Source organism: Trachypithecus francoisi, unplaced genomic scaffold (genome assembly GCF_009764315.1).
Source record: "Trachypithecus francoisi isolate TF-2019V2 unplaced genomic scaffold, Tfra_2.0 Lachesis_group1, whole genome shotgun sequence".
Taxonomy (NCBI): Eukaryota; Metazoa; Chordata; class Mammalia; order Primates; family Cercopithecidae; genus Trachypithecus; species Trachypithecus francoisi.
The window spans coordinates 24579312-24603846 of record NW_022681454.1 but is presented as its reverse complement, the minus strand read 5'-3'; the positions used below and the strand labels follow the sequence as shown (position 1 = coordinate 24603846).

Below are 24535 nucleotides of genomic sequence, written 5' to 3'. Positions count from 1 at the left end.
TAAAGGAAAATAAATCATTAAAGTTACACTTCATTTTATTTTATTTTATTGAGACAGGGGTCTCACTCTGTTGCACAGGCTGGAGTGCAGTGGCGCAATCTCAGCTCACTGCAACTTCTACCTCCTGGGCTCAAGCAATCATCCCACCTCAGCCTCCGGAGTAGCTGGAACTATAGGCATGTACCACCACGCCCGGCTAATTTTTGTATTTTTAGCAGCAATGGGGTTTCACCATGTTGCCCAGGCTGGTTTTGAACTCCTGGACTCAGGTGATCCACCTGCCTCAGCCTCTCAAAGTGCTGGGATTACAGGCATAGGCCACTGCACCCAGCCAAGCTACACTTTTTTTTTTTTTTTTTTTTGAGGCGGAGTCTCGCTCTGTCTCCCGGTCTGGAGTGCAGTGGCCAGATCTCAGCTCACTGCAAGCTCCGCCTCCCGGGTTTACGCCATTCTCCTGCCTCAGCCTCCCGAGTAGCTGGGACTACAGGCGCCCGCCACCTCGCCCGGGTAGTTTTTTTTTTTTTTTTTTTTGTATTTTTAGTAGAGACGGGGTTCACCGTGTTAGCCAGGATGGTCTCGATCTCCTGACCTCGTGATCCGCCCATCTCGGCCTCCCAAAGTGCTGGGATTACAGGCTTGAGCCACCGCGCCCGGCCTACACTTTTATTATTATTATCTTTTTTGAGACTGAGTCTTGCTCTGTCACCCAGGCTGGAGGGCAGTTATATGAACTCAGCTCACTGCAACCTTCACCTCCTGGGTTCAAGCGATTCTTCTGCCTCAGCCCCCTGAGTAGCTGGGATTACAGGCGTGAGCCACCATGCCCAGCTAATTTTTTTTATTTTTAGTAGGCATGGGGTTTCACCATGTTGGCTAGGCTGCTCTTGTACTCCTGACCTCAAATGATCTGCCAGCCTTGGCCTCCCAAAGTGCTGGGATTACAGGCATAAGCCACCGCAGCTACCCAAACTACACTTTTTAAAGTGACATTTTACACTTTAAAAATCTGTTTGGTGCTCGGTGGCTCATGTCTACAATCCCAACACTTTGGGAGGCCAACGCAGGAGGACTGCTTGAGGCCAGGAGTTCCAGACCCCAAATCTGCAAAACTTTCTTTTTTTAAAATTACCTGGGTGTGCGGGAGGCGGAGCTTGCAGTGAGCTTAGATCCGGCCACTGCACTCCAGTCCGGGCAACAGAGCGAGACTCCGCCTCAAAAAAAAAAAAAAAAAATTACCTGGGTGTGGTAGTGCTGGCCTGTAGTCCTAGCTACTAGGGAGCCTGAGGCTAGAGGATCGCTTGAGCCCAGGAGTTTGAGGGTACAGTGGGCTATGACCATGCCACTGCACTCCAGCCTGGGTGACAGAGCAAGACCCTAAGAAAAAAAAAAAAAAAATCTGCCTGCTTTGTTTTTAGGAAGCAGAGCTAAATAACTGGAAACACAAAGCCTGATTCCTTCAATACCTTCAAGAACACATTAAAAATACTAAGAACATTGTGTCTTATAAATTCAATGTGAACTCCTGGTATTAAACAGTTAACAGAAACTGAGAAGAGTACTTCAAATCTAGAGAATTATAGACACTGTGGACGATGTATTTACCATCCATGTTATAAGTTAAAGGTCTGTATCTTCCAAATTACCACCAGAGGGGAGATTCAAGACCTGTTCCTTCCCCTGTGTCAACTCACAAATCATCAGATGCCATTTAATTCCAACCCTCTCATAAAGTCTATCTGATGGCTAATCCTCTGCTTTGGCACCTATCCCCTACTTAGCACTCCCTTCACTCCAGGCTACGTTCAGTAAAAGACAGTATGTACAACATCCACTAAAATATACTAAAAGAAATGTCTGAGTTCCCACACTTCAAAGATACAATGAAACAAAAATCCTGGAAGTCTGATTAAGTATGAAGCAGTTTAGAATTATCTTCGAACATAATATATGAGAAGAAATCTCACTCAATAGGGATTCATCTCTAGATTATAAGCCAAAGACAAACTAGACACATTCATAGCGAAAATCTAGGAAGCACGCCAGCAAAATGAGAAATCAACTGCCTCCCTGTTTGAAATACAGATTACATGTTGAATTTATTTGACTAAAAAGTTTCCTCATAACAAATTACTACTTCTAAATGTAAAGAGTGGTAACAGAGTATAACAATTAAAAACAGAAAAACATTAAAAAGAAACAGGAGACAATGAAAGGAAATATTGTATTTTGTAAACCTACCGAAAATCAATATCCAATAAAAGGCTTTTAATGTTAGACTTCTTGTCACCTGATGCTGTCAGCCTGATCAGCTCATGCAACCTAAAGCAATTAGTGAAAGCAAATGTAATAAGAAATTACAAATGTCATAGATAATAAGCAAACAAACAACAAAACCATCAATGTTCTTCTGGTATTTATGATATTTCAATGAAACACTGAAGAGAATTTCGCAGGTATAATCAAGGTTTCAATTTTGCAAACATTCTTTTAAGAGCAGAACTTAACTGAAACAGAGAGGTCTAAATTATAAACAATATAGGAGTTAAATCAGAAAGAATCTTCTCCCATGTATCAGAAAGAAATCTATGAAGATTTTTCTCAAATGGAATACAGGTTGCAAACTCCTTAAAAGAGGGACCGTGCTTTACATTTTAAATACTCATGCTTCATGCTATACCTTGCATAGAGCAAATAACTACTTAATAAAATCATACAGTTTCAATCGCGGTGAGAAGATAATTCTTTAAAAAATCATATGACATACCTTGGTGTGCCAACACACAGTACTCTTCTGAATCCAAGGGCAGAGAAGATAATTCTTTAAAAAATCATATCACATACCTTGGTGTTCCAACACACAGTACTCTTCTGAATCCAAGGGCAGAGAAGATAATTCTTTAAAAAATCATATCACATACCTTGGTGTTCCAACACACAGTACTCTTCTGAATCCAAGGGCAGAAAGTAAGTCTACCAAGAACTGACAGCTCCGATCAGCAAACAGATACTGGGCATTTGTCTTCTTGTTTTCCAGTGGATAAAGGAGTTGACTGGGTCTTCTTAACTGGGTGATGGACACGTCACCCAGAACCTGATGCTCACTATGTTGCCCCCAGTCATCTGGTAACAGCAACTGCTGACATCTTTGACAAAACTTTCTCTGAGTCAAGGGCAACTCAATAATCTTCAAGTACCTTCAAGACAAAATAAAACACAAAGAAATATGTTTTAAATTTATTTTGTAAACACGACATGTTTTGCTATTTTTAGCATCCAAAAAGTATTCTTACTTCCTAAAGAGTACTGCATAAAGAAGAAAGGAAGAAATCTGTGGAATGTTGGCTAGAATTTATGTCTGGCTGCATACCTGCAAACAGGAAAAGCATCAGCAATTTCATAAGAATTGAGACGCTCCAATTTAGTCACTGAATGAAGATCAATATCCATTTAAAATGTGAACATAATATATTACTCAACCAACTTAGTAGTAATGACAACTACTATCAAGTTTAAATTTATTGACAAATCCACATGTTCTAACTTTTATCTGTTAAACATTCTGGCTCACTTGACAGTCATTTTAAAATGAGAAATTAAGATCATTCTTCAAGTTCTTATGACATACTTAGCAAGAAAAATCACCTCCTCAAAGAAAAGATGTTTCTCAAAGCTCCTCTGTTCTTAGCAGTACTGATGGAGTTATAAGCTCATCTCCAAAACAGCAAGACAATATTCAAAGCCTTAAAAAAGACTACACTGAATATCCCATTTGATTTCTTCCAAGTCACCCTTATATCCTATTTCAAAGTCACCATTTCTTTTTTCTTTTTTTAAACTTTATTAGAGATTATTGAAGAGAGAAAATAATCATGGTCAGTATGTTTAAAAACTGCTGGTTTTATATATGTGATGCCAGCTATGATACCAGAGTAACAAAACAAAAGAAAAATAAATAATATGATTGAGGACCGTGGAGAGTCAGAAATGTCTAAAACTAAGCAGGTGAAAATAAATAGTGCACTAAACAATCCTTATAGTTTGGAAAGAGTCATATCATTTTTTTCTTTTTTTTTTTTTTTTTTTGAGATGGGAGATGGAGTCACCCAGGCTAGAGTGCAGTGGCACAATCTTGGCTCACTGCAGCCTCCACCTCTCAGGTTCAAGCAATTCTCCTGCCTGGGCCTCCCAAGTAGCTGGGACTACAGGCACACACCACCACATCCAGCTAATTTTTCTATTTTTAGTAGAGACAGAGTTTCACCATGTTGGCTAGGCTGGTCTCAAACTCCTGACCTCAGGTGATCCACCTGCCTCGGCCTCCCAAAGTGCTGGGATTACAGGCATGAGCCATCACGCCTGGCCTAGTCATACAGTTTTGATGGAACTAAATTCAGGAACTGCAACATAAAAACTGTGAACTTAATATGTAATCAAAGTGAGTTTTAAATTTTTTATATCTAAGCACAGTTTCACTTCAAAGCACCCAAGGCAGTGACAAATAGATATTCTGAATGGCTGCAGCAAGAAATAAACTATCATGCCAGTAATTTAAATGTTTCTATTTCTACGATAACTGTTCTTTTGACAGCTTTATCTAAAACTAGAAAGAAAAAAGAGATAGAGGGATATTAGAAGAAACTTCTAAGTAATTCAAAGTGAGAATGCCAGTAAAAGAAAGGGCCCTATGACATGAAATGCAAGGGAAAGAACCAATAAACACTCTTCGGCAACAGAGACACTGAATTTACTACTATTACCTTTCATCACTAAGTACTAACAATGTTGAACAGGCCAGGAACAGTGGCTCATGCCTGAAATCCCAGCGCTTTGGGAGCCTGAGGCAGGAGGATCACTTGAGACCAGGAGCTCAAGAGCAGTCTGGGCAACATAGTTGAGACTCCATCTCTACAAAAAATTTTAAAAATTAGCCAGGTGTGGTGGTATATGCCTGTAGTCCCAGCTACTTAGGAGGCAGAGGCAGGAGGATCACTTGAGCCCAGGAGTTCAAGGCTGCAGTGAGCTATGATGATGCCACCACACTGTAGCCTGGCAACAGAGTGAGGCTCTGTCTCTAAAAGAAAAAACCGTTGACAGCTTCCACAGACAGTTATGATGGAGTAAGAGAGACCAGATTTACCATTCTGGCCTTCAAAAGAAGTTTTAAAAAGACAAAATATATGGAAACAGCAGTTTTAAGATATCGGACAACTAGCAGCCCAAAACAGTGAACCCCGAGGGAAGGGAACAGAGGTGAGTGGTATGGCTGCCCAGCTTCCTGCCTGCGGACAGCCGGCGGCACAGGGATGGGGAGCCGACACACAGCCTAAGGAATTGATGAGACAGAGCTGAGCACTCCAGGAGGCTAGGCGGCCAGAATTCACAGGAAGAGTACTAGGGGGATAACCAGGGAGGACAGGAGAGCAGAAAGCTGTACACTGAGAGAGAGAGAGAAAACGCTCCAAGACTAGCTGACGATTCCCCTCGAGTCTTCGGCTGAGTACTGAGCAGCACACGCATGTGCAGAAACTCCCCAAGGCGAGGGAAAGAACCACTGGCCAGAAGCAGGTGGAATCATCACTGGAAAACACACACAGGTCCAGAATGGTTTGTCTCCCAACAAGCCAAAGTGGAAATGCCTCACAATACACAAGTACTCAAGTACTCAGAAGAGCACTGCCTCAGTAGGGAGGAAAAATTAGCCCTAGAACCATGAAAGGTTGCTCAGTCCTGCCTAAAAAGCTTAAAGACAAGCCTTCAAAAGCAGGGTCAGCAAACTCTCTGCAAAGGATCAGATAATAAATACTTTGAGCTTGGCAGGCCATAAAGTCTCTCAGTCACAACTATTCTGTAGTGATACCACAAAAGCAAACAGTCAAGTGAAAAGGCATGGCCAGAGTTGGCCACAGGTAGTAGTTTGCTAAATCCTGCTCAAGAACGTCAAACTACAACAAGTAACTGTCCCAGAACAAAATAAAAAATATATAAAGGAATTAAAAATATCCAGTATACAACATGGTAAATTCCACACTACTAGTATCCAATAAAATATTACCAGATATGCAAAGAAACAGAAAAACATGACTCATGAGCAGCAAAAAAAAAAAAAAAAAAAAATTAGCCAGGTGTGGTAGCTCACATCTGTAATCCCAGAACTTTGTGAGGCTGAAATCAGTGTCAGCTGAGGTCAGGAGTTTGAAACCAGCCTGTCCAACATGGCGAAACCCTGTCTCTACTAAAAATACAAACATTAGCCGGGCGTGGTGGAGCACACCTGTTATTCCAGCTACTTGGGAGGCTGAGGCAGGAAAATCACTTCAACACAGGGGGCAGAGGTTGCAGTGAGCTGAGATCACACCACTGCACTCCAGCCTCAGTGACAGAGTGAGACTTTGTCTCAAAAATATAAAAAATTAAAAAATCAAAATCAAAAAGTCTAAACAAACCCAGAAATGACATAGGATGATATTGGTAGAGACATTAAAGCCACTCATTGTAACTAAATTCCATGTGTTCAAGAAGCTGCAGGAAAGCATGAGCCTGTTAAGCAAAGACATACAAAATATAAAAACATCCGGCCAGGCACGGTGGCTCACGCCTGTAATTGCAGCCGAGATCGCACCACTGCACTCCAGTCTGGTGACAGAGCGTGACTCTGTCTCAAAAAAAAATAAAAGGAAAATATAAAAAGACCAAATCTACAAAGGTTTGTTAAAATTATTTATTTAAAAAAAAAACACCCTACATGGGAATAACAGTAATTCAGGGGCTAAAGAGAAAAGCTTTGTGAACTTGAAGGCATGGTCTCAGAAAGATAGAAAATGAAAAACTGAGGGGCCTAAATGTGGAAATGAAGCCCTCAAAATAAAGGGGAGGGTGGATTTTGAAAATATTTAATAAATGATAATTTTCAAAATTACATCAAAAGATCCACGAAGCTCGGAGAACCACAGTACAAGAAACATGAAGGAAAAATACAAGACACATCATAATAAAATTACTTATTTATTTTCTTTTTTTTTTTTTGAGACAGAGTCTCATTCTGTCACCCAGGCTGGAGTACAGTGGTGTGATCACAGCTCACTGCAACCTTGACCTCCCAGGCTCAAGTGGTCCTCCCACTCGGCCTCCTCAGCAGCTACAACTACAGGTGCTTGCCACCACACCTGGCTAATTTTTGTATTTTTTGTAGAGACAGGGTTTTGCCATGTTGTCCAGGCTGGTCTAAACTCCTGGGCTCAAATGACCCACTTCCTTTGGCCTCCAAAAGTCTTGGAATTATAGGCACGAGCCACTGCACTTGGCCAGAATTATTTAAAATCAATGGTAGGCCAGATGCAGTGGCTCACACCTGTAATCCTAACACTTGGGGAGGCCAAGGTGAGAGGATCGCTTGAGCCCAGGAGTTCGAGACCAGCATGGGAAACGTGGCAAGACCCTGTCTCTACAAAAAATACAAAAATTAGCCAGGTGTGGTGGCAAGCACCTGTAGTTGCAGCTGCTCAGGAGGCTGAGGTGGGGGGACTGCTCGAGCCTGGGAGGTCAAGGCTGCAGTGAGCTGTGATTGTGCCAAAGCACTCCAGCCTGGGTGACAGAGCAAGATCCTTTCTCTAAACAAAGATAAAGAGAAACCAGAGGAAAAAAGATAGATTGTGGACTGGGCACGGTGGCTCAAGCCTGCAATCCCAACACTTTGGGAGGCTGAGGTGGGCGGATCACTTGAGGTCAAGAGTTCGAGACCAGCCTGGCCAACATGGCGAAACCCCTTCTCTACGAAAAATACAAAAATTAGCTGGGCATGGTGGTGGGTGCCTATGATCCCAGCTACTCAGGAGGTCAAGGCAAGAGAATTGCTTGAACTCGGGAGGCAGAGGTGGCAGTGAGCCGAGATCGCACCACTGCACTCTAGCCTGGGAGACAGAGTGAGACTCCGTCTTGGGGGGGAAAAGAAAAGATAGATTATGTACAGAGGAACAGAGATAAAGATAAAAATGACATCAGGCTTCTCACTGAAAACAATACAAGCAAGATGACATTGGGTCAATACCAATTCTACACAAATTCTTTCAAAAAACTGGAGAACACTTCCCAATTCATTTCATGAGGCCACCATTATCCCAATACTAAAACCAGGGGAAAAAATACAAGAAAACTACAGACAAACATGTCTCATGAACACAAACTCAAAAATTGTTAACAAAATGTTAGCAAATCAAAACCAGCAATATATAAAAAGGTTATTACATCATGACCAAATATAGTTTATCCTAGCAAAGCAAGGTTGTTTAAAAGTTTGAATTCAATCAATGTAATTCATATTAACAGGTTTTTTTGAAAAAAAGATAATTTCATTAGGTGCCCCCCCAAAAAAGCACCTGACAAAATCAAACACCCACTGATGATAAAGATTCTCAGGCTGGGTATGGTGGTTCATGCCTATAATCTCAGCACTCTGGGAAGCCTGAGGCAGGAGGACTGCTTGAGCCCAGGAGTTTGAGACCTGCTTCGGCAACATAGTAAGATCCTCATCTCTTCAAAAAGTAAAGGAATTAGCTGGGTATGGTAGTACATACCGATAGTCCCAGCTACTGGGGAGGCTAAGGTGGAAGGATCACTTGAACCCAAGAGGTAGAGGCTACAGTGAGCCATGATTGTCCCACTGCACTTCAATCTGGGTGACAGAGTGAGACAGATAGAAAGAAAAGAAAGAAAGAAAAAAAGACAGGAAGGGAGGGAGGGAAAGAGGGAAGGAGGGAGGGAGGGAGGGAAGGAAGGAGGGAGGGAGGGAGGGAAGAAAGGAGGGAGGGAGGGAAGGAAGGAGGGAGGGAGAGAGGGAGGGAGAGAGGGAAGGAGGGAGGGAGATTCTCAAAAAACTAGGAATAGAGGGGAACTTCTACAATCTGATAAAGGGCATCTAAGAAAACCTATTACTAATACCATATAGCTGAAAGACTGAATGCATTTCCCCAAGACTGGGACAAAGCAAAGATGTCTGCTCTCAGCCTTCTACTCGACATTGACTAAGGGTTTCTAGCCAGTTTGATAAGACAAGATAAAAAAAAAAAAGACATAAATTGGAAAGGAAACATTAAAACTTATTTATTCACAGACAATATGATCATACATGTATAAAATCCTAAGGAAATCTTCAAAAAGCCTGCTAGAACTAGTAAGTAAGCTTATCAAAATTTCAAAATAAAAGATCAATATATAAAATCAACTGTCTTGTTAGAGACTAGCAATAGACAATTAGAAACTGAAATTTTAAAACAATTCATAACCGCATTAAAATACACGAAATACTTCGTGATAAATCTAACAAAAGATGTGTAACCATAGTACACTGAAAATTACAAAACATCACCAAGAAAAATTAAAGATGACTTAGTAACTGAAGAGATACACCACAGTCACAGACTAGAAAACTCAATATTATTAAGATGTCAATGCTCCCCAAATGTATGTATAAAATCAACACACTCTGAATCAAAATCACAGCAGGATGTTTTGTAGAAACGGAAAACCTCATTCAAAAAATGAATATGAAAATAAAAAGGACCTAGAATAGCCTAAACAACTTTGAAAACAATGGACAAAATGAGAAGACTTACACTACCCTATTTCAAGAAGACATTATAAAGTCACAGTAATCAAGACAGTATGGTATTTATGTAAAGATATACCTATAGGTCGAGGGAAAAAAATAGTCCAGAAAAAAACCCACATATAAAATCAACTGATTTTTGAGAAAGGTGCTGCAGTAAGCTGAATGATGCCCCCTCACTCCCCACATCCTACCAAAGACAATATGGAACCTGTGAATACATGTATAGGACCAAAGAGAATTTACAGATGTCATGAAGTCACGAATCTTAACATGTGGAGATTATCCTGGGTCATCTGGGTAGACTCAACATAATTACAAGGGTCCTTATAAGCAAAAGGCAGTGGAATGAGGGAGAAGATGACGTGGTGACAGAAGCAGAGACTGGAGTGATGTGCTATGAAAACGGAGCAAGGGGCCACAGCCAAAAGATGTAGGTGGCCCCGGATGCTAGAAAAAGCAAGAAATGAATTCTCCTCTCAGTCTTCAAAAGGAACGAGCCCCGCCAACAGCTAAACTTTAACCTGCTTTAGTTGATTTTGGACATTGGGCCTCCGGAACTGGAAAAATAAATCTATGTTGTTGTAAACCACTAAGCTTGTGATAAGTTGTCCCCGCAGCAACAGGAAAACTAATGAAGGTGCCAAATCAATTCAGCGAGGAAAGGATAATACTATCAACAAATGATGCTGGAAAAGTTTTTTGTTTTTTGTTTTTTTTTTTCACTCTAATCCCACGGCAGATAAGGTGCTGGAAAAGTCTGAAAGCCGTATGCAAAGCAATGAACCTTGCCTCTTACCTCACTTCATATAAAAAAAAAGAACCCCGAATAGATCATAGACCTAACTCTAAGACCTAAAACTAGAAAACTTTAAAGAAAACATATTAGAAAATAATAATGACTGGGTTTGGCAAAGTTTTCTTAAATAAGACTCAAGCACAAAGTGTAAGAATTAATAAACTGAACTTCATCATGACTTAAAATTTTTTTCTTCAAAAGATACTCTTAAGTGACAAAAACTAAATAAATTGGACTTCATAAAAAAATTTTAAACTTTTGCACAGCAAAGGACACCATTAAGAAACTGAAAAGACAGCACAGTGGCTCACGCCTATAATCCTAGCACTTTGGGAGGCTGAGGCAGGCAGAGCACTCAAGGTCAGGAGTTCAAGATCAGCCCAGCCAACATGGTGAAACACCATCTCTATTAAAAAAAAAATTAGCCAGGTGTGGTGCACACGCCTGTAATCCCAGTCACTCAGGAGGCTGAGGCACGAGAATCACTTGAACTCGGGAGGCAGAGGTTGCAGTGAGCCGAGATGGCACCGCTGCCAAAAAAAAGAGAATGAAAAGACGACCCAAGAATGGTAGAAAATATTTGCAAATTATATGTCAGGTAAAGGAACTGTATCCACAATATGTAAGGAATAACTCAACAATAAAAAGACAATTAGCCCAATTCAAAAATAGCAAAGGAACTGAATAGACATTTCTCCAAAGATAATACAAAAATAGTCAATAAGCACATAAAAAGATGCTCTATGCCATAAACACAAATTAAAATCACAATTCAATATCACTTCACAATGGCTACAATGAAAAGGACAGATAATAACAAGTGTTGTAGGAGACAGGAAAAAATCTGATTCCTCCTACACTGCTAATAGGAATGTAAAACGGTGCAGCCACTTTGGAGAAGTTTGGCAGTTTTGGAAAAATTAAACGTATATCCACCATATGATCCAGCCACTCTATTCCTAGTGTTTACCCAAGAGAAATAAAAGCATGAGTCCATACAAAGACACATACATCAATGTTCATAGCAGCTTTTTCCTAAGAGTCAGTAGCTGGAGGAAACGTCCATGACTACAAACAGGTGAACGGAAATATCCATACGGTGGAACATTATTCATGAATAAAGGAATGAACTGTTGACAAACACAGCAACATGGATGAATATCAAAAATATTTATGCTAAATAAATGAATGCACCTGCCCTTAAAAAACAGTACATACATTACATACTGGCCAGGCACAGTGGCTCACGCCTGTAATCCCAGCACTTTGGGAGGCCGAGACGGGCAGATCACGAGGTCAGGAGACAGAGACCATCCTGGCCAACATGGTGAAACCCCATCCCCACTAAAATACAAAAAAAAAAAAAAAATTAGCCAGGTGTGGTGCACACGCCTGTAATCCCAGTCACTCAGGAGGCTGAGGCACGAGAATCACTTGAACTCGGGAGGCAGAGGTTGCAGTGAGCCGAGATGGCACCGCTGCCAAAAAAAAGAGAATGAAAAGACGACCCAAGAATGGTAGAAAATATTTGCAAATTATATGTCAGGTAAAGGAACTGTATCCACAATATGTAAGGAATAACTCAACAATAAAAAGACAATTAGCCCAATTCAAAAATAGCAAAGGAACTGAATAGACATTTCTCCAAAGATAATACAAAAATAGTCAATAAGCACATAAAAAGATGCTCTATGCCATAAACACAAATTAAAATCACAATTCAATATCACTTCACAATGGCTACAATGAAAAGGACAGATAATAACAAGTGTTGTAGGAGACAGGAAAAAATCTGATTCCTCCTACACTGCTAATAGGAATGTAAAACGGTGCAGCCACTTTGGAGAAGTTTGGCAGTTTTGGAAAAATTAAACGTATATCCACCATATGATCCAGCCACTCTATTCCTAGTGTTTACCCAAGAGAAATAAAAGCATGAGTCCATACAAAGACACATACATCAATGTTCATAGCAGCTTTTTCCTAAGAGTCAGTAGCTGGAGGAAACGTCCATGACTACAAACAGGTGAACGGAAATATCCATACGGTGGAACATTATTCATGAATAAAGGAATGAACTGTTGACAAACACAGCAACATGGATGAATATCAAAAATATTTATGCTAAATAAATGAATGCACCTGCCCTTAAAAAACAGTACATACATTACATACTGGCCAGGCACAGTGGCTCACGCCTGTAATCCCAGCACTTTGGGAGGCCGAGACGGGCAGATCACGAGGTCAGGAGACAGAGACCATCCTGGCCAACATGGTGAAACCCCATCCCCACTAAAATACAAAAAAAAAAAAAAAAAATTAGCCGGGTGTGGCATGCACCTGTAATCCCAGCTACTCGGGAGGCTGAAGCAGGAGAATCGTTTGAACCCTGGAGGCAGAGACTGCAGTGAGCTGAGATCGTACCTCTGCACTCCAGCCTGGCAACACAGTGAGATTCCGTCTCAAAAAAAAAAAAAAAAACCGGACATACTGTACCTACTGTATGATTACCTTTATATAAACTTTTAGAAAATGCAGACTAATCTATAGTGACAGAAAGCAGATCAGTGGATGTCTGGGGACCCTAGGGGTGCAGGGATGTAGAATGGGGGGGAGGCAGAAACTTCTGGAGGTGATAGTATGTTCATTATTGTGACTGTGGTGATGATTTCATGGGCAGATGTATATGTCAAAATTCATCAAATGGTACATTTTAAATATGTGCAATTTATTATACGTAAAGTATCGTACCTTAGTAAAGGTAAAAATGTTGGGGGAAAAGTGAATTTTCCACTAACAATCCCCCTATCACCAGGGTGACCACACATCCCTGGTTAGCCAGGACAGTCGCAGTTGACATCTTCCATCCTGGAGTTCCATCTGGTTATTGCCTCCTTCCCCTCCAGTCTCAAAAAGTATCTAGGTCTGGATTTAAATTCTACAGTCACCCTACATACAACCCCCATAATATTGTGAAAATTAAATCAAATTCCAAAAGTGCTATATCACAAAGAGTAATAATCTCAAAGAACTACAAAACACCAAATTTTAAAAATACATGTTTTCATAGTGATATTTTTTTTAAAAAATGACCCTGATTAGTCAACTTTGGAAGTTGCTGCAGTACCAAATCATTTTTCTAACAACTAGTTAAAAAGGACAGGAGGGGAAGGATGAAACATTTATCTTTCCTTTCCCACATGAACTGTAACAAAGTACGCTAACAGTTGATGAAACCAAGTTCTTTTTTATAGAAGAATTACAGCTAATGAATGCATAAACAATGACAAGATTCCAAAACCCTTTACAACCTCTGGGCAACGATCATCAGTTACCACTAAAATCATTAGGCAAAGGGCTGATGGGGAGCTTTGTAATGGATGCTTTATCACTGGCTAATACCTGAACACGTGATTAACCTTAATATCACAAAAAGTGAAAAACCAAACATTATCTGCCTTTTGATGTGATGCAAAGAATTAGCCTTAAGAGGCGACTATAGTTGCTACTGGAGAAGGAGAAATGCAGAGGTGGAAACAGGAGTCTTGATTGCTCTTTGCAAAATGCACTCTCATAGAACGATTTGATTCTCCTACCACATATAGATTTTTTTTTTTTTTTTTTTTTTTTTTTGAGGCGGAGTCTCGCTCTGTCGCCGGGACTGGAGTGCAGTGGCCGGATCTCAGCTCACTGCAAGCTCCGTCTCCCGGTTTACGCCATTCTCCTGCCTCAGCCTCCCGAGGAGCTGGGACTACAGGCGCCCGCCACTTCGCCCGGCTAGTTTTTGTATTTTTAGTAGAGACGGGGTTTCACCATGTTAGCCAGGATGGTCTCGATCTCCTGACCCCGTGATCCCAGCACATATAGATTTTTTTAAACAGAGATACAATTCATGTACCCATATAATTCACCCTTTCAAAGTGGACAATTCAGGCCAGGTGCAGTGGTTCATGCCTGTAATCCCAGCACTTTGGGAGACTAAGATGGGTGGATCACTTGAGGCCAGGAGTTCAAGACCAGCCTGACCAACATGGCAAAACCCCATCTCTACTAAAAATACAAAAATTAGCCAGGCATGGTGGTGTGCACCTGTAATTCCAGCTACTTGGGAGGTTGAGACACGAGAACCTCTTGAATCCGGGAGGCGAAGGTTACAGTGAGCCAAGATCATGACGCCACTGTACTCCAGCCTGGGTGACACAGTGAGGCTCTGTCTCAAAAAAAATTAAAAAAAATAAAGTGTACAATTCAGTGGTTTTTAAACAGAAGTCTTTTATAAATTATAAAAAGGTTAAATCAAAAATGGTATGTGGCTATTGTATGATTCTGTTTATATGAAACGTTTAGAATAGGCAAATCCATTGAGACAGAAAGTAGAATAGTGGTTTCTAGAGGCTGGGGTGGCGAGTGGGGAAATGGGAGTAACTGCTGACAGGCATGAGGTTTCCTTTAGAGGTGATGAAAATGTTCTGGAAATAGATTGTGATAGTTGTACATCTTTGTACAGTGAGCCATGATCATGCCACTGCATTCCAGCCTGGGTGAGAGAGCAAGATCCTATCTCAAAAACAAACAAACAAACAAATAAAAAGAGAGCCTGTCAGCCTGCATCACAAAGCAAAATCCAGCCACCCTATTTCATCATTTCTAAGGTATATATTTTTTCATATTTTAGCATCTGCAATATGGAGATAAGATTTATAATTGCTGTCAGCCAGACAAAGGCCAAGATGTAGTTCAGAACTCGTGAAAACTTGGTCCTCGCTCTTGAAGCTGTCATGTCTTCAGGCAAGTGTTGTGCATGGCTGGAACTACAGGTGGAGAGTTAACTGCCATCACCCTGTGGTTCATTACTGAAACACATCGTGTACATTCAGTCAGCCACCAGAACAGAGCAACAGGACATACATTTGATATTAGAGAAGTAAATATCCCTTGGCCAGGTACTGTGGCTCACACCTATAATCCCAGCTACCTGGGAGGCTGAGGCAGGAGGATCACTTGAGTCCAGGAGTTCCAGATCATCTTGGGCAATATATTGAGACCCCAACTCTAAAAATATTTTAAAACATTAGCCAGAGCCGGGCACAGTGGCTCACACCTATAATCCCAGCACTTTTGGAGACTGAGGCGGGTAGATCACTTGAGGCCAAGTCAGCCTGGCCAACATGGTGAAACCCTGTCTCTACTAAAAATACAAAAATTAGCTGGGCGTGGTGGTGGGCACCTCAGCTGCTCGGGAGGCTGAGGCAAGAGAGTCGCTTGAACCCCAGAAGCAGAGGTTGCAGTGAGCCAAGATCACGCCACTGCACTCCAGCCTGGGCGACAGATGAAGACTCCATCTCAAACAAACAAACAAACAAACAAATTAGCCAGGAAGATCCCTTGATCCCAAAAGTTTGAAGCTACAATGAGCTATGAATGCACCACTGCACTCCTGCCTGGGCAACAGATGAAACTGTCTCCAAAAAAAGAAAGAAAAGAAAGCAAAGAAGAGAAAAATAGAAAAGGAAAGGAAGAAAGAGCAGCAGCAAGAGTGAAAGAGAGTGAGCAAGAGACAGAGGGAGAGAGAAAGAAAGAGACAGAGAGAGAAAAGAACGAAAAAATATTCCTGGTTGAAAGAATAACAACAACAATTAAGGCCTTTAGAGGACCTAAGAAAGGAAAATACCACAAGTAGAGGAAGTTGTATGGGGTTTTGTTACTCAAATATGGTCAAAAGGACTACCTATCACCCACTGAGTAACACCAGCTGAAGGCCGAAGTTGCAAAATCACTAGGAAGGGAGGAAAGAAAGTTCAAAGCAATGAGGGGCTGATGTGGAGATGATTCACTCACCATGAGGAGCTGAGTTTAATGATTTTTAAAAGAAGGAACAGAAGAACACTGAAAATGAACCTCCACTTACATGATACATCTTTGTGCTTTGTCAATTACCTCTTTCCTTTACATATTTCCAAACTGCCCTTCAGAAAGCTTCACTGCTAGTTTATTAACCTTTTCTTGATAAAAGATAAACTGAGATCTTGTGCATATTTCTCTCTACTCAAAATCACAACATAATCAGCAACTATCATGCCTTAAATTTAACATTCAGACACACGGCCTTCTAAAAGTTTGGTAGACAGAACATGAGTATGTGAAGCACTCAAGATTACTCAGCTCTCCCCCCTTATTCGTATTTACAACACATTCCCCAGGGGGAGGGAAATTCATTCTGCTGCATGGCTCAGCATGATTCACAAATTGCAGGCTAGCATTTTGAAATGTCATTTTTATTGATCTCCATTTGATGTTCCATTTGCCTTTCCTGGAGTACACAAATTATGTTTATGGCATTTCTCTAATAGCAGACTTTGAAAATCTCAGTTTAAATGAGATCTGAAAAAAAATAACCAAATGAAATATCAACGAAACAACACTATTTGGATGCACATAAATTAATGCTGATTTTAGCATTTAAATATCTTCCCTGAGACTTCATAGGTCACAACAAGGGTGCAAACATACTATATAATAAACATAATAACACATTTCAGAGCATAACAGGCAGCTACAAACTATAAAAAAAAAAAGCAAATCTCAGGCACGAAATGTAAATATGTCAACTGAACACATATGAAACATAAAGCATGGTTCAAAGAGTGAGATTAGAAAAATGAAAATCAAATCCTATTCTGTAAACCTAGAAATCTGTGCAGCGCTACCAGTCCCGTAATAAAAATCAGCTAACAGGTCAATTTATCTTGCTAGCTACCATAAGTCCTTACAAAGATTTTTAAAATAAATTAGTCAATGAAAAGCTATTGTAACCACACAAAAACATGAAAAATTTGCTTTATAGAATATGTACAATTTTTTAAGGAATCAGTATAGTCCGGGCGCGGTGGCTCAAGCCTGTAATCCCAGCACTTTGGGAGGCCAAGACGGGCGGATCACGAGGTCAGGAGATCGAGACCATCCTGGCTAACACGGTGAAACCCCGTCTCTACTAAAAAAAATACAAAAAACTAGCCGGGCCAGGTGGCGGGCGCCTGTAGTCCCAGCTACTCGGGAGGCTGAGGCAGGAGAATGGCGTAAACCCAGGAGGCGGAGCTTGCAGTGAGCTGAGATCCGGCCACTGCACTCCAGCCTGGGCAACAGAGCGAGACTCCGTCTCAAAAAAAAAAAAAAAAAAAGAATCAGTATAAAGTTCAAATGCAGTTTAATATTTTCAAATATAATAGTTGTTTAATAAGCTAACTTATGAGTTACACAAAATTAAATTATCCACATTAGAAAATAATTATACTCTCAAGCAATAGTACATCCTTAGGTCTACTCACACGTAAGAATGAACTGCTAGTCTCAAGCTGAAGACAAAGAGAATAGATTATTTATTATGCCTTTGATTTTAAAAAGCCAAAATTATAAATAGGACTCTTTATCTTAAGATACTGAATATTTTCAGAAGAATGACTGATTTCAAACTGTTTGCTCCATAGAAAGCATGTAAGAAAGCATAGGAACATTGATTACAAACCGATACAGTGAAATCAATGATATTAAATGTCTACCCATCTTCCAAAACCTGTTCAGATGCCCTCTCCTTACCCTGTATTGATCACCTAAGCCACAAGTTACCCCTAAGACTTCTGACTTCCAAAGCACTTAGCCTTTTCTACGAATACTGTGGATACTTAACGCACCTTACTTTATACTAAATAATCTTTATCTATATATCTCCACCCATTACTAGCATTTTAAATGTTTTTTGAGCCTTCAATAAATACCTGCTGAATGAATGAATGAGGGAATGACTGACCAGGTGGACAGATGGTTGGATAGAGACTTCTGGCAACAAAATCCAAGGTAATGGGTCACAGATGGGTAAGATATTGAAAAGCATTTTATTGAGACATGCTGGCAAGAATTAGCACTAGATAAAAGATGAAATTATGGACCCCCCCAAAAAAATAACCTTTTGGAAATTCTTTAATAATTCATATTTTACCCAGTTTTTATGTTCTAATTAATATGAAATATGAATTTCAATTTTTTTTATCAAAAAAACATACTCTGGTACAACAAAGATAAGAACAGTGGTTTAGGCCTGGCATGGTGGCTCATGCCTATAATCCCAGCACTTTGGGAGGCCAAGATGGGCAGATCACCTGAGGTCAGGAGTTTGACACCAGCCTGGCCAACAGGGTGAAAACTCGTCTCTACTAAAAATATAAAAATTAGCTGGGCATGGTGGCAGGTGCCTGTAATCCCAGCCACTCAGAGGCTTGAGACAGGAGAATCACTTGAACCCAGGAGGTAGAGGTGGCAGTGAACCAAGATCACGCCACTGCACTCTAGCCTGGGTGACAAGAGTGAAACTCTATCTCAGGAAAAAAAAAAAAAAGAACAATGTGGTTTAGCTCCAAACTAAAATTTTACTATGCATAGAAATAAGATCACCTAGATTTTCTTACAGAGTTTAATTAAATCATCAATATCCTTCTAACAGAAACATGCTTATCAGATAAAAGTGTTAAGGACAGAATACAAAACTATGTATACATTATGGCTACAAACAAACCTGGCATAGGAAAAAAAAAGCCAGAAGGAAATAATACAAAATGACCAAGGTGAGGACTTCAAAGGAAGAAACCACGGGCCCTGTGTTTCTACTTTCTCCATCTTCAATACTCTATTTTCTCTCAATAATCACTATGATAGATCTCTACATAAGTCCTTACCTTTTCTCTCCTTATATATCCTCAAATTAAATCAATATGCATCATATATTACTATCTGCTTTTACATTTAAAAATAACCTTTTAGAATCAGGCATAAGATGAATCACAGCTTAGTACTTCTCATAGAGTGAACATGATAAAGTATAACTCCTACAAGTCTCAATTTTCTCATCTAAGTAAACCACCTCTGCAGGACTAAATAATATCTCATGTAAAACACCTAGCAGCACAGTGCCTACCTCACAGTAGTGCTCCATTTTCTTTTCTTTTTTTTTTTTTGAGACAGGGTCTCACTCTGTCACCTAGGCTGGAGTATAGTAGCATGATCTTGGCTCACTGCAACCTCTGCCTCCCAGGTTCAAGCGATTCTCCTGCGTCAGCCTCCCAAGTAGCCGGGATTACAGGTGCCCGCCACTATGCCTGGCTATGTTTTGTGATTCCACTGGAGATGGGAGTTCACCATGTTGGCCAGGCTGGTCTTGAACTCCTGACCTCAAGTGATCCGCCCACCTCGGCCTCCCAAAGTGCTGGGATTACAGGTGTGAGCCACGGTGCCTGGCCTCAATTTTCCTTAATTCCCTTTTCAAGATGTTTTGGGTGATGACTGAATTCCCATACAGTAAATACATAGACATCTCTGATTAACCAGTGTAGTTAAGGGGCAATCAAATTATCTTGAGAAATGCCTCCTGTATCAAAGGACTTTAAAATCTACTACTAAACAGCTCAGGAAAAATATTATCAATAGACCCCAGTACTCCTCTGTGCTTAGTCTAAATGAGGCCTCACAATCTTTCTGAACACAGCAGCCCAGGTAAAATGAAGGAGCTGCCATAAAAGTGAAAACCTATGTGTCATCAGTACCCTAGAGAAGAGGCTTTTTAAGGAGCGTCTCCCAGCACATACTGTGTAATGTCAGTGACACAGGTGAGAGACAAATTCTTTTCACAAGTTTGTCAAAAAATTAAATCTATGACTCTTATCCACCCAATAAAACATTTCAACAATGTAGATTTTTTAAAATAGATGTTTAGAGATTTTTCAAGTTTGGTTTAGTATTTCAAAAAAGAAACATCAGAGCAAATCTTCATGACAATGGATCTGATAATGGATTCTGATCTGTACACCAAAAGCACAAGCAACAACAAACAAATTGATAAACTGAACTTCATTGAAATTAAAAACTCTTGTGCTTCAAAGGAGATCAAGAAGGTGAAAAAACAACCTACAGAATGGGAGAAAATATTTGCAAATCATATATTTGGTAAGGGTGTAATATCCAGAACATATAAAGAACTCCTGTGACTCAACAACAAAAAGATAACCCAATTAAAAATGGAAAAAGGACTTGAATAGACATTTCTCCAAGATCATACATAAATAGCCAATAAGCACATGAAATGATGATTCACATCATTAGTAATTTGGTAGAAAACAAAAATCAAAGCTGCAATGACATACCGCTTCACATACACTAGGATGGCTATAATCAGAAAAACAAGCAATAAAAAATGTTGGCAAGGATGCGGAGAAATTGGAACACGTATACCCTCCTGGTGGGAATGTAAAATGGTGCAGCCACTATGGAAAGCAGTTTGGCGGTTCCTCAAAACACTAAACACAGAATTACTGACAATTCCACTCCTAGATATATACCCAAAAGAATTGAAGACAGGGTCCCAAACTGTATACCAATGTGCATTGAAGCATCATTCACAACAGCAAAAAAGTAGACACAGCCCAAGTGTCCATCAACAGATGAACAGATTTTTTAAATGTGGTATAGACAGACAATGGATATAATTCAGTTACAAAAAGGAATACAGTTCTGATACATGCTACAACATGCATGAACTTTGAAGACATTATGCTACATAAAATAAGCCAGACCCAAAAGGACAAATATTGTATAATCTCATTTATATGAGGTACACAGAACTGTCAAATTCATAGCAACAAAAATAGTTGGGCACAGTGGCTCATGCCTGTAACCCTTGCAGTTTGGGAGGCTGAGGTGGGCAGATCCCTTGAACCCAGGAGTTCTAGACCAGGAGTTCTGGGCAACATAGGAAGACCTTGTCTCTATGAAAAATAATAATAAATTAGCTGGGTGTGGTGGCGCGTGCCTTAAGTCCCAGCTACTCAGGAGGCTGAGGTGAAGGATTGCTTGAGCCCAGGAGGTTGAGGCTATAGTGAGTCCTGACAGCACCACTGCACTTCAGCCTGGGCAACATAGAGTGAGACCCCGTCTCGAAAAAAACAACCACAAAAATAAATCAGAGGTTACCAAGGTTTGGGAGGAGGTGGAATGAGGAGTTACAGCGTAATGGTGGCAGTTTCTGCTTGGAGTGATGAAAAAGTTTTGCAAATAGGGACGATGGTTACACAACACCATGAATGTACTTAATGTCACTGAATTGCATGCTTGAAAATGATTAAAATGGCAAATTTTATATTATATATATAACTACAATAAAAATAAATAAAAGAAATTAAACTTAAAGGCACAGAAAAAGGCAACAACAAAGAAACATGACAGCTAAACTAATAAAGAAAAATGGCACCCCGTCAGTACCTTTCCACACACTGCCTTCGGGACAGGGGAGGCTGACATCTTCGGTTGTGAGCTTCTCGGGCAGCAAGTCTAGCTCCTGACAACTGAAAGAGAGTACAAAACCCATTGAATAAACTGGAAATCTCTATCATCCTAGAAGAACTGGCAACACATTCTGACATCAAGAAGCCAGAAATTCAACCAATTCAACAGGCATTCATTTTAGGGGAAAACAAAACAGTGAAAACTGGGTAAATTCTAGAGCAGCTTGAAGCAGTATCCAGCATATTAAAGCACTAAGAGATTAACATATGTTCACTGTAGCATCATCCACAATAGCAAAAAGGTGGACATAAGCCAAGTATTCACCTTAATGGGTTTGCAGAAGAGTGGTATATGATACTGTTTTACCATAAACCTAACAAAACTGAAAATTCTCTTGTCAAAGCTTTCAGAAACTTCAACTGGAGCCGAGTTCACAAGAATACCAAGTTCATAACTATATCTCTAAATGTCTTCATTGGTCATCTAATAGCTGTATAAGGGATGTTCAATGCAAATGTTCAAAAAAAGTGTTTTTTAACACTTTCTGGAATGATCATGATTTCTCTTTAGTGAGAAATCCATATTAGCCAACAGTGCTATCGACTGAATGCTTGTGCCCCCTAAAATTCATATGTTGAAGCCTTAACCCCAATGTGATGGTATTTAAATGAGGGGCCCCTGGGAGGTAATTAGGTCAAGAGGGTAGAGCCCTCTTGAATGAGATTAGTGTCCTTCTAAGACAGACAGTACTTGCTTCCTCTCTTTGGGAAATGAGGAGATAATGAAATGATGGTCCTCTGCAAATCAGGAAGAGGACAGGACCTACACCAGATACTAGATCTGCCAGCATCTTGATCCTGCACTTCCCAGTCTCCAGAACTGTGAGAAACAGATGTCTGTCGTTTAAGCCACACAGCCTATGGTACTTCTGTTATAGAAGCCCCAGCTAAGACACAGAAGATCAGTCACCCAATACTACTGCCTCAGAGTCTTATGGGGAATTAAGGCTTTGAGACAGTAGTTTAAGGTATCAGTTTTCAGAGTAAGCATGAACTCCAGTTTTCTGAACCAACAAACATAGTATCTCCATCTCTCTTAAGAGATTTATCTTATATGTTCAGACCGCATATTTTTATTGGTTTACACATTCTCAACAAAATTGTCACATATGCCAAAAATAAAAAATAAATATCCAAAAAGTTGATATACCTTTTCATCTTCCCACTGAAAAAAATTACAGTCTTTTCTATCTCTACAGGCTGAACAGGCATAAAACCTCCGAGTTTCTTCTTTCCCTTGAGTCACCTTTACAAACAGAAGAGTGGGTCCTAGAAAAAAAAAACAAAAAGTGTCAACGGTCATTTATGTCAAGTTCTTAGTTTTCACCGCCCTTAAATAAAATTTGTTTGAGCTTTATGCACAATTTATCATAATTAAATCCATCTCTTTGGTTGGTTGTTTTTTGTTTTGTTTTCTTGAGACAGGGTCTCCCTCTGTCGCCCAGGCTGGAGTGCAGTGGCAACATCATGGTTCACTGCGATCTCTGCTTCCTAGCCTCAAGGGATTCTCCCGCCTCAGCCTCCCGAGTAGCTGGGACTACAGCTGCGTGTCTCCAGCTGTTTTTATTTTTTGTGGCGATAGGGTATCACCATTTTTGCCTGGGCTAGTCTCAAACTCCTGGGCTCAAGCAATCTGCCTGCCTCGGCCTCCCAAAGTGCTGGGACTACAGGTGCACGCCACCACGCCGGCTTCTCTGTTTAATGAATGTTTCTTTTCTCTCTGTTACAACATTCGGGCAGTGACTACTCTTAAATAATTTTTGAAAACAGGTCTCTCCAGAAAGAAAATGCTACTGTCAGTATAGCTGCTGTCTACGTTGTGAATGTTACAAACCTGAGACTAAAACAGGGAAGGGACTCAGAGAATTGAGGACTTTGACATCTCTTGCGCGTTTACCCTTGCAGCGAAAACCTGAGCTTTGAGTTGGACACGCCCACTTTATGTAAGTTAGACAAAAACAGTCTATAGTTTGCAGGCAAGGATTACACTCTGTCTTTCTCCCTAATTTTTTATTTTTGAACGGACAGCAAATCAACAAATGAAATCCCCAAGTACTTGTCAACGAGAACTATTCAATACCATGCATCCTTCTCTTTGCCTACCTTTCTGCCCCTTCCCCCCAAAAAGAGATGAAATAGTCCTGGAGCCAAAACCACAAGAGTGGAGACTTGCTCTGAATGTTTCTCAAGTAAGTTGAAAAACACCACGTTCCGAGGAAGGACTATTTTCTAGACTGCACACTGGTGAGGGAAAAGAGGCTGATAAAAATATAGGAGCCCCAAAAGCCACTTCCAAGCCAACTCACACCCTCAGCGCCCGGCAGTTAGGCTAAGCCCAGACTCTGACCCACCGTGAGGGCACAGCGGGGCGGGGACGGCGGGATCCGAGGGAAGAACCACCTCCATTCTCGAGCTCCCCCGGCACCCTGCGCTGCCCTCTGCCTCCACGGCTTCAAACCCATCCCTGGGGGCCGCCATCTTCCCGCCGCCGTCCCGAAAGCCTCAGTACGAACCAAGAATGCTGAGAAAGAGCGCCCCCGCGACCCAAAGCGACCGACAGCGCCCCCAGGCGCTTAGGAGGAGCTGGGGCGGGGCTGCCACGGCGGAGGCCACGCCCAGAAACGCAGTCCCCGCTCACCTGGGGGCTGCACCTAAGCGGCCCCTAGCGGTGGGGCTCGCAGGTCACTCGTGGGACCTGTGCCATGAGCTCAGCGCCTGAAAGCACCCTCTTTTCTTAAGAATATAGCCAGA

General features: G+C 40.9%; 1 protein-coding gene across 2 annotated transcripts in view; it reads right to left on the bottom strand.

The window, feature by feature from the left end:
* The window catches only part of ZCCHC4 (zinc finger CCHC-type containing 4), a 58491-nt gene extending 34195 nt beyond the window's left edge, over window positions 1-24296 (bottom strand). Inside the window, exons 1-5 of one of the 2 annotated variants that reach the window (XM_033213919.1) lie at window positions 24136-24296; window positions 22935-23053; window positions 21702-21784; window positions 2919-3194; window positions 2239-2319 (exon numbers count right to left, since the gene is read on the bottom strand). In XM_033213919.1, coding sequence (XP_033069810.1) covers window positions 2239-2319; window positions 2919-3194; window positions 21702-21784; window positions 22935-23053; window positions 24136-24262 — 686 coding nt within the window. In that variant the 5' untranslated portion in view covers window positions 24263-24296. The remainder of the gene's footprint in view (window positions 1-2238; window positions 2320-2918; window positions 3195-21701; window positions 21785-22934; window positions 23054-24135) is intronic. The other variant, XM_033213920.1, reaches the window with a different exon arrangement.
* Between the last annotated feature and the right edge of the window lie 239 nt (window positions 24297-24535).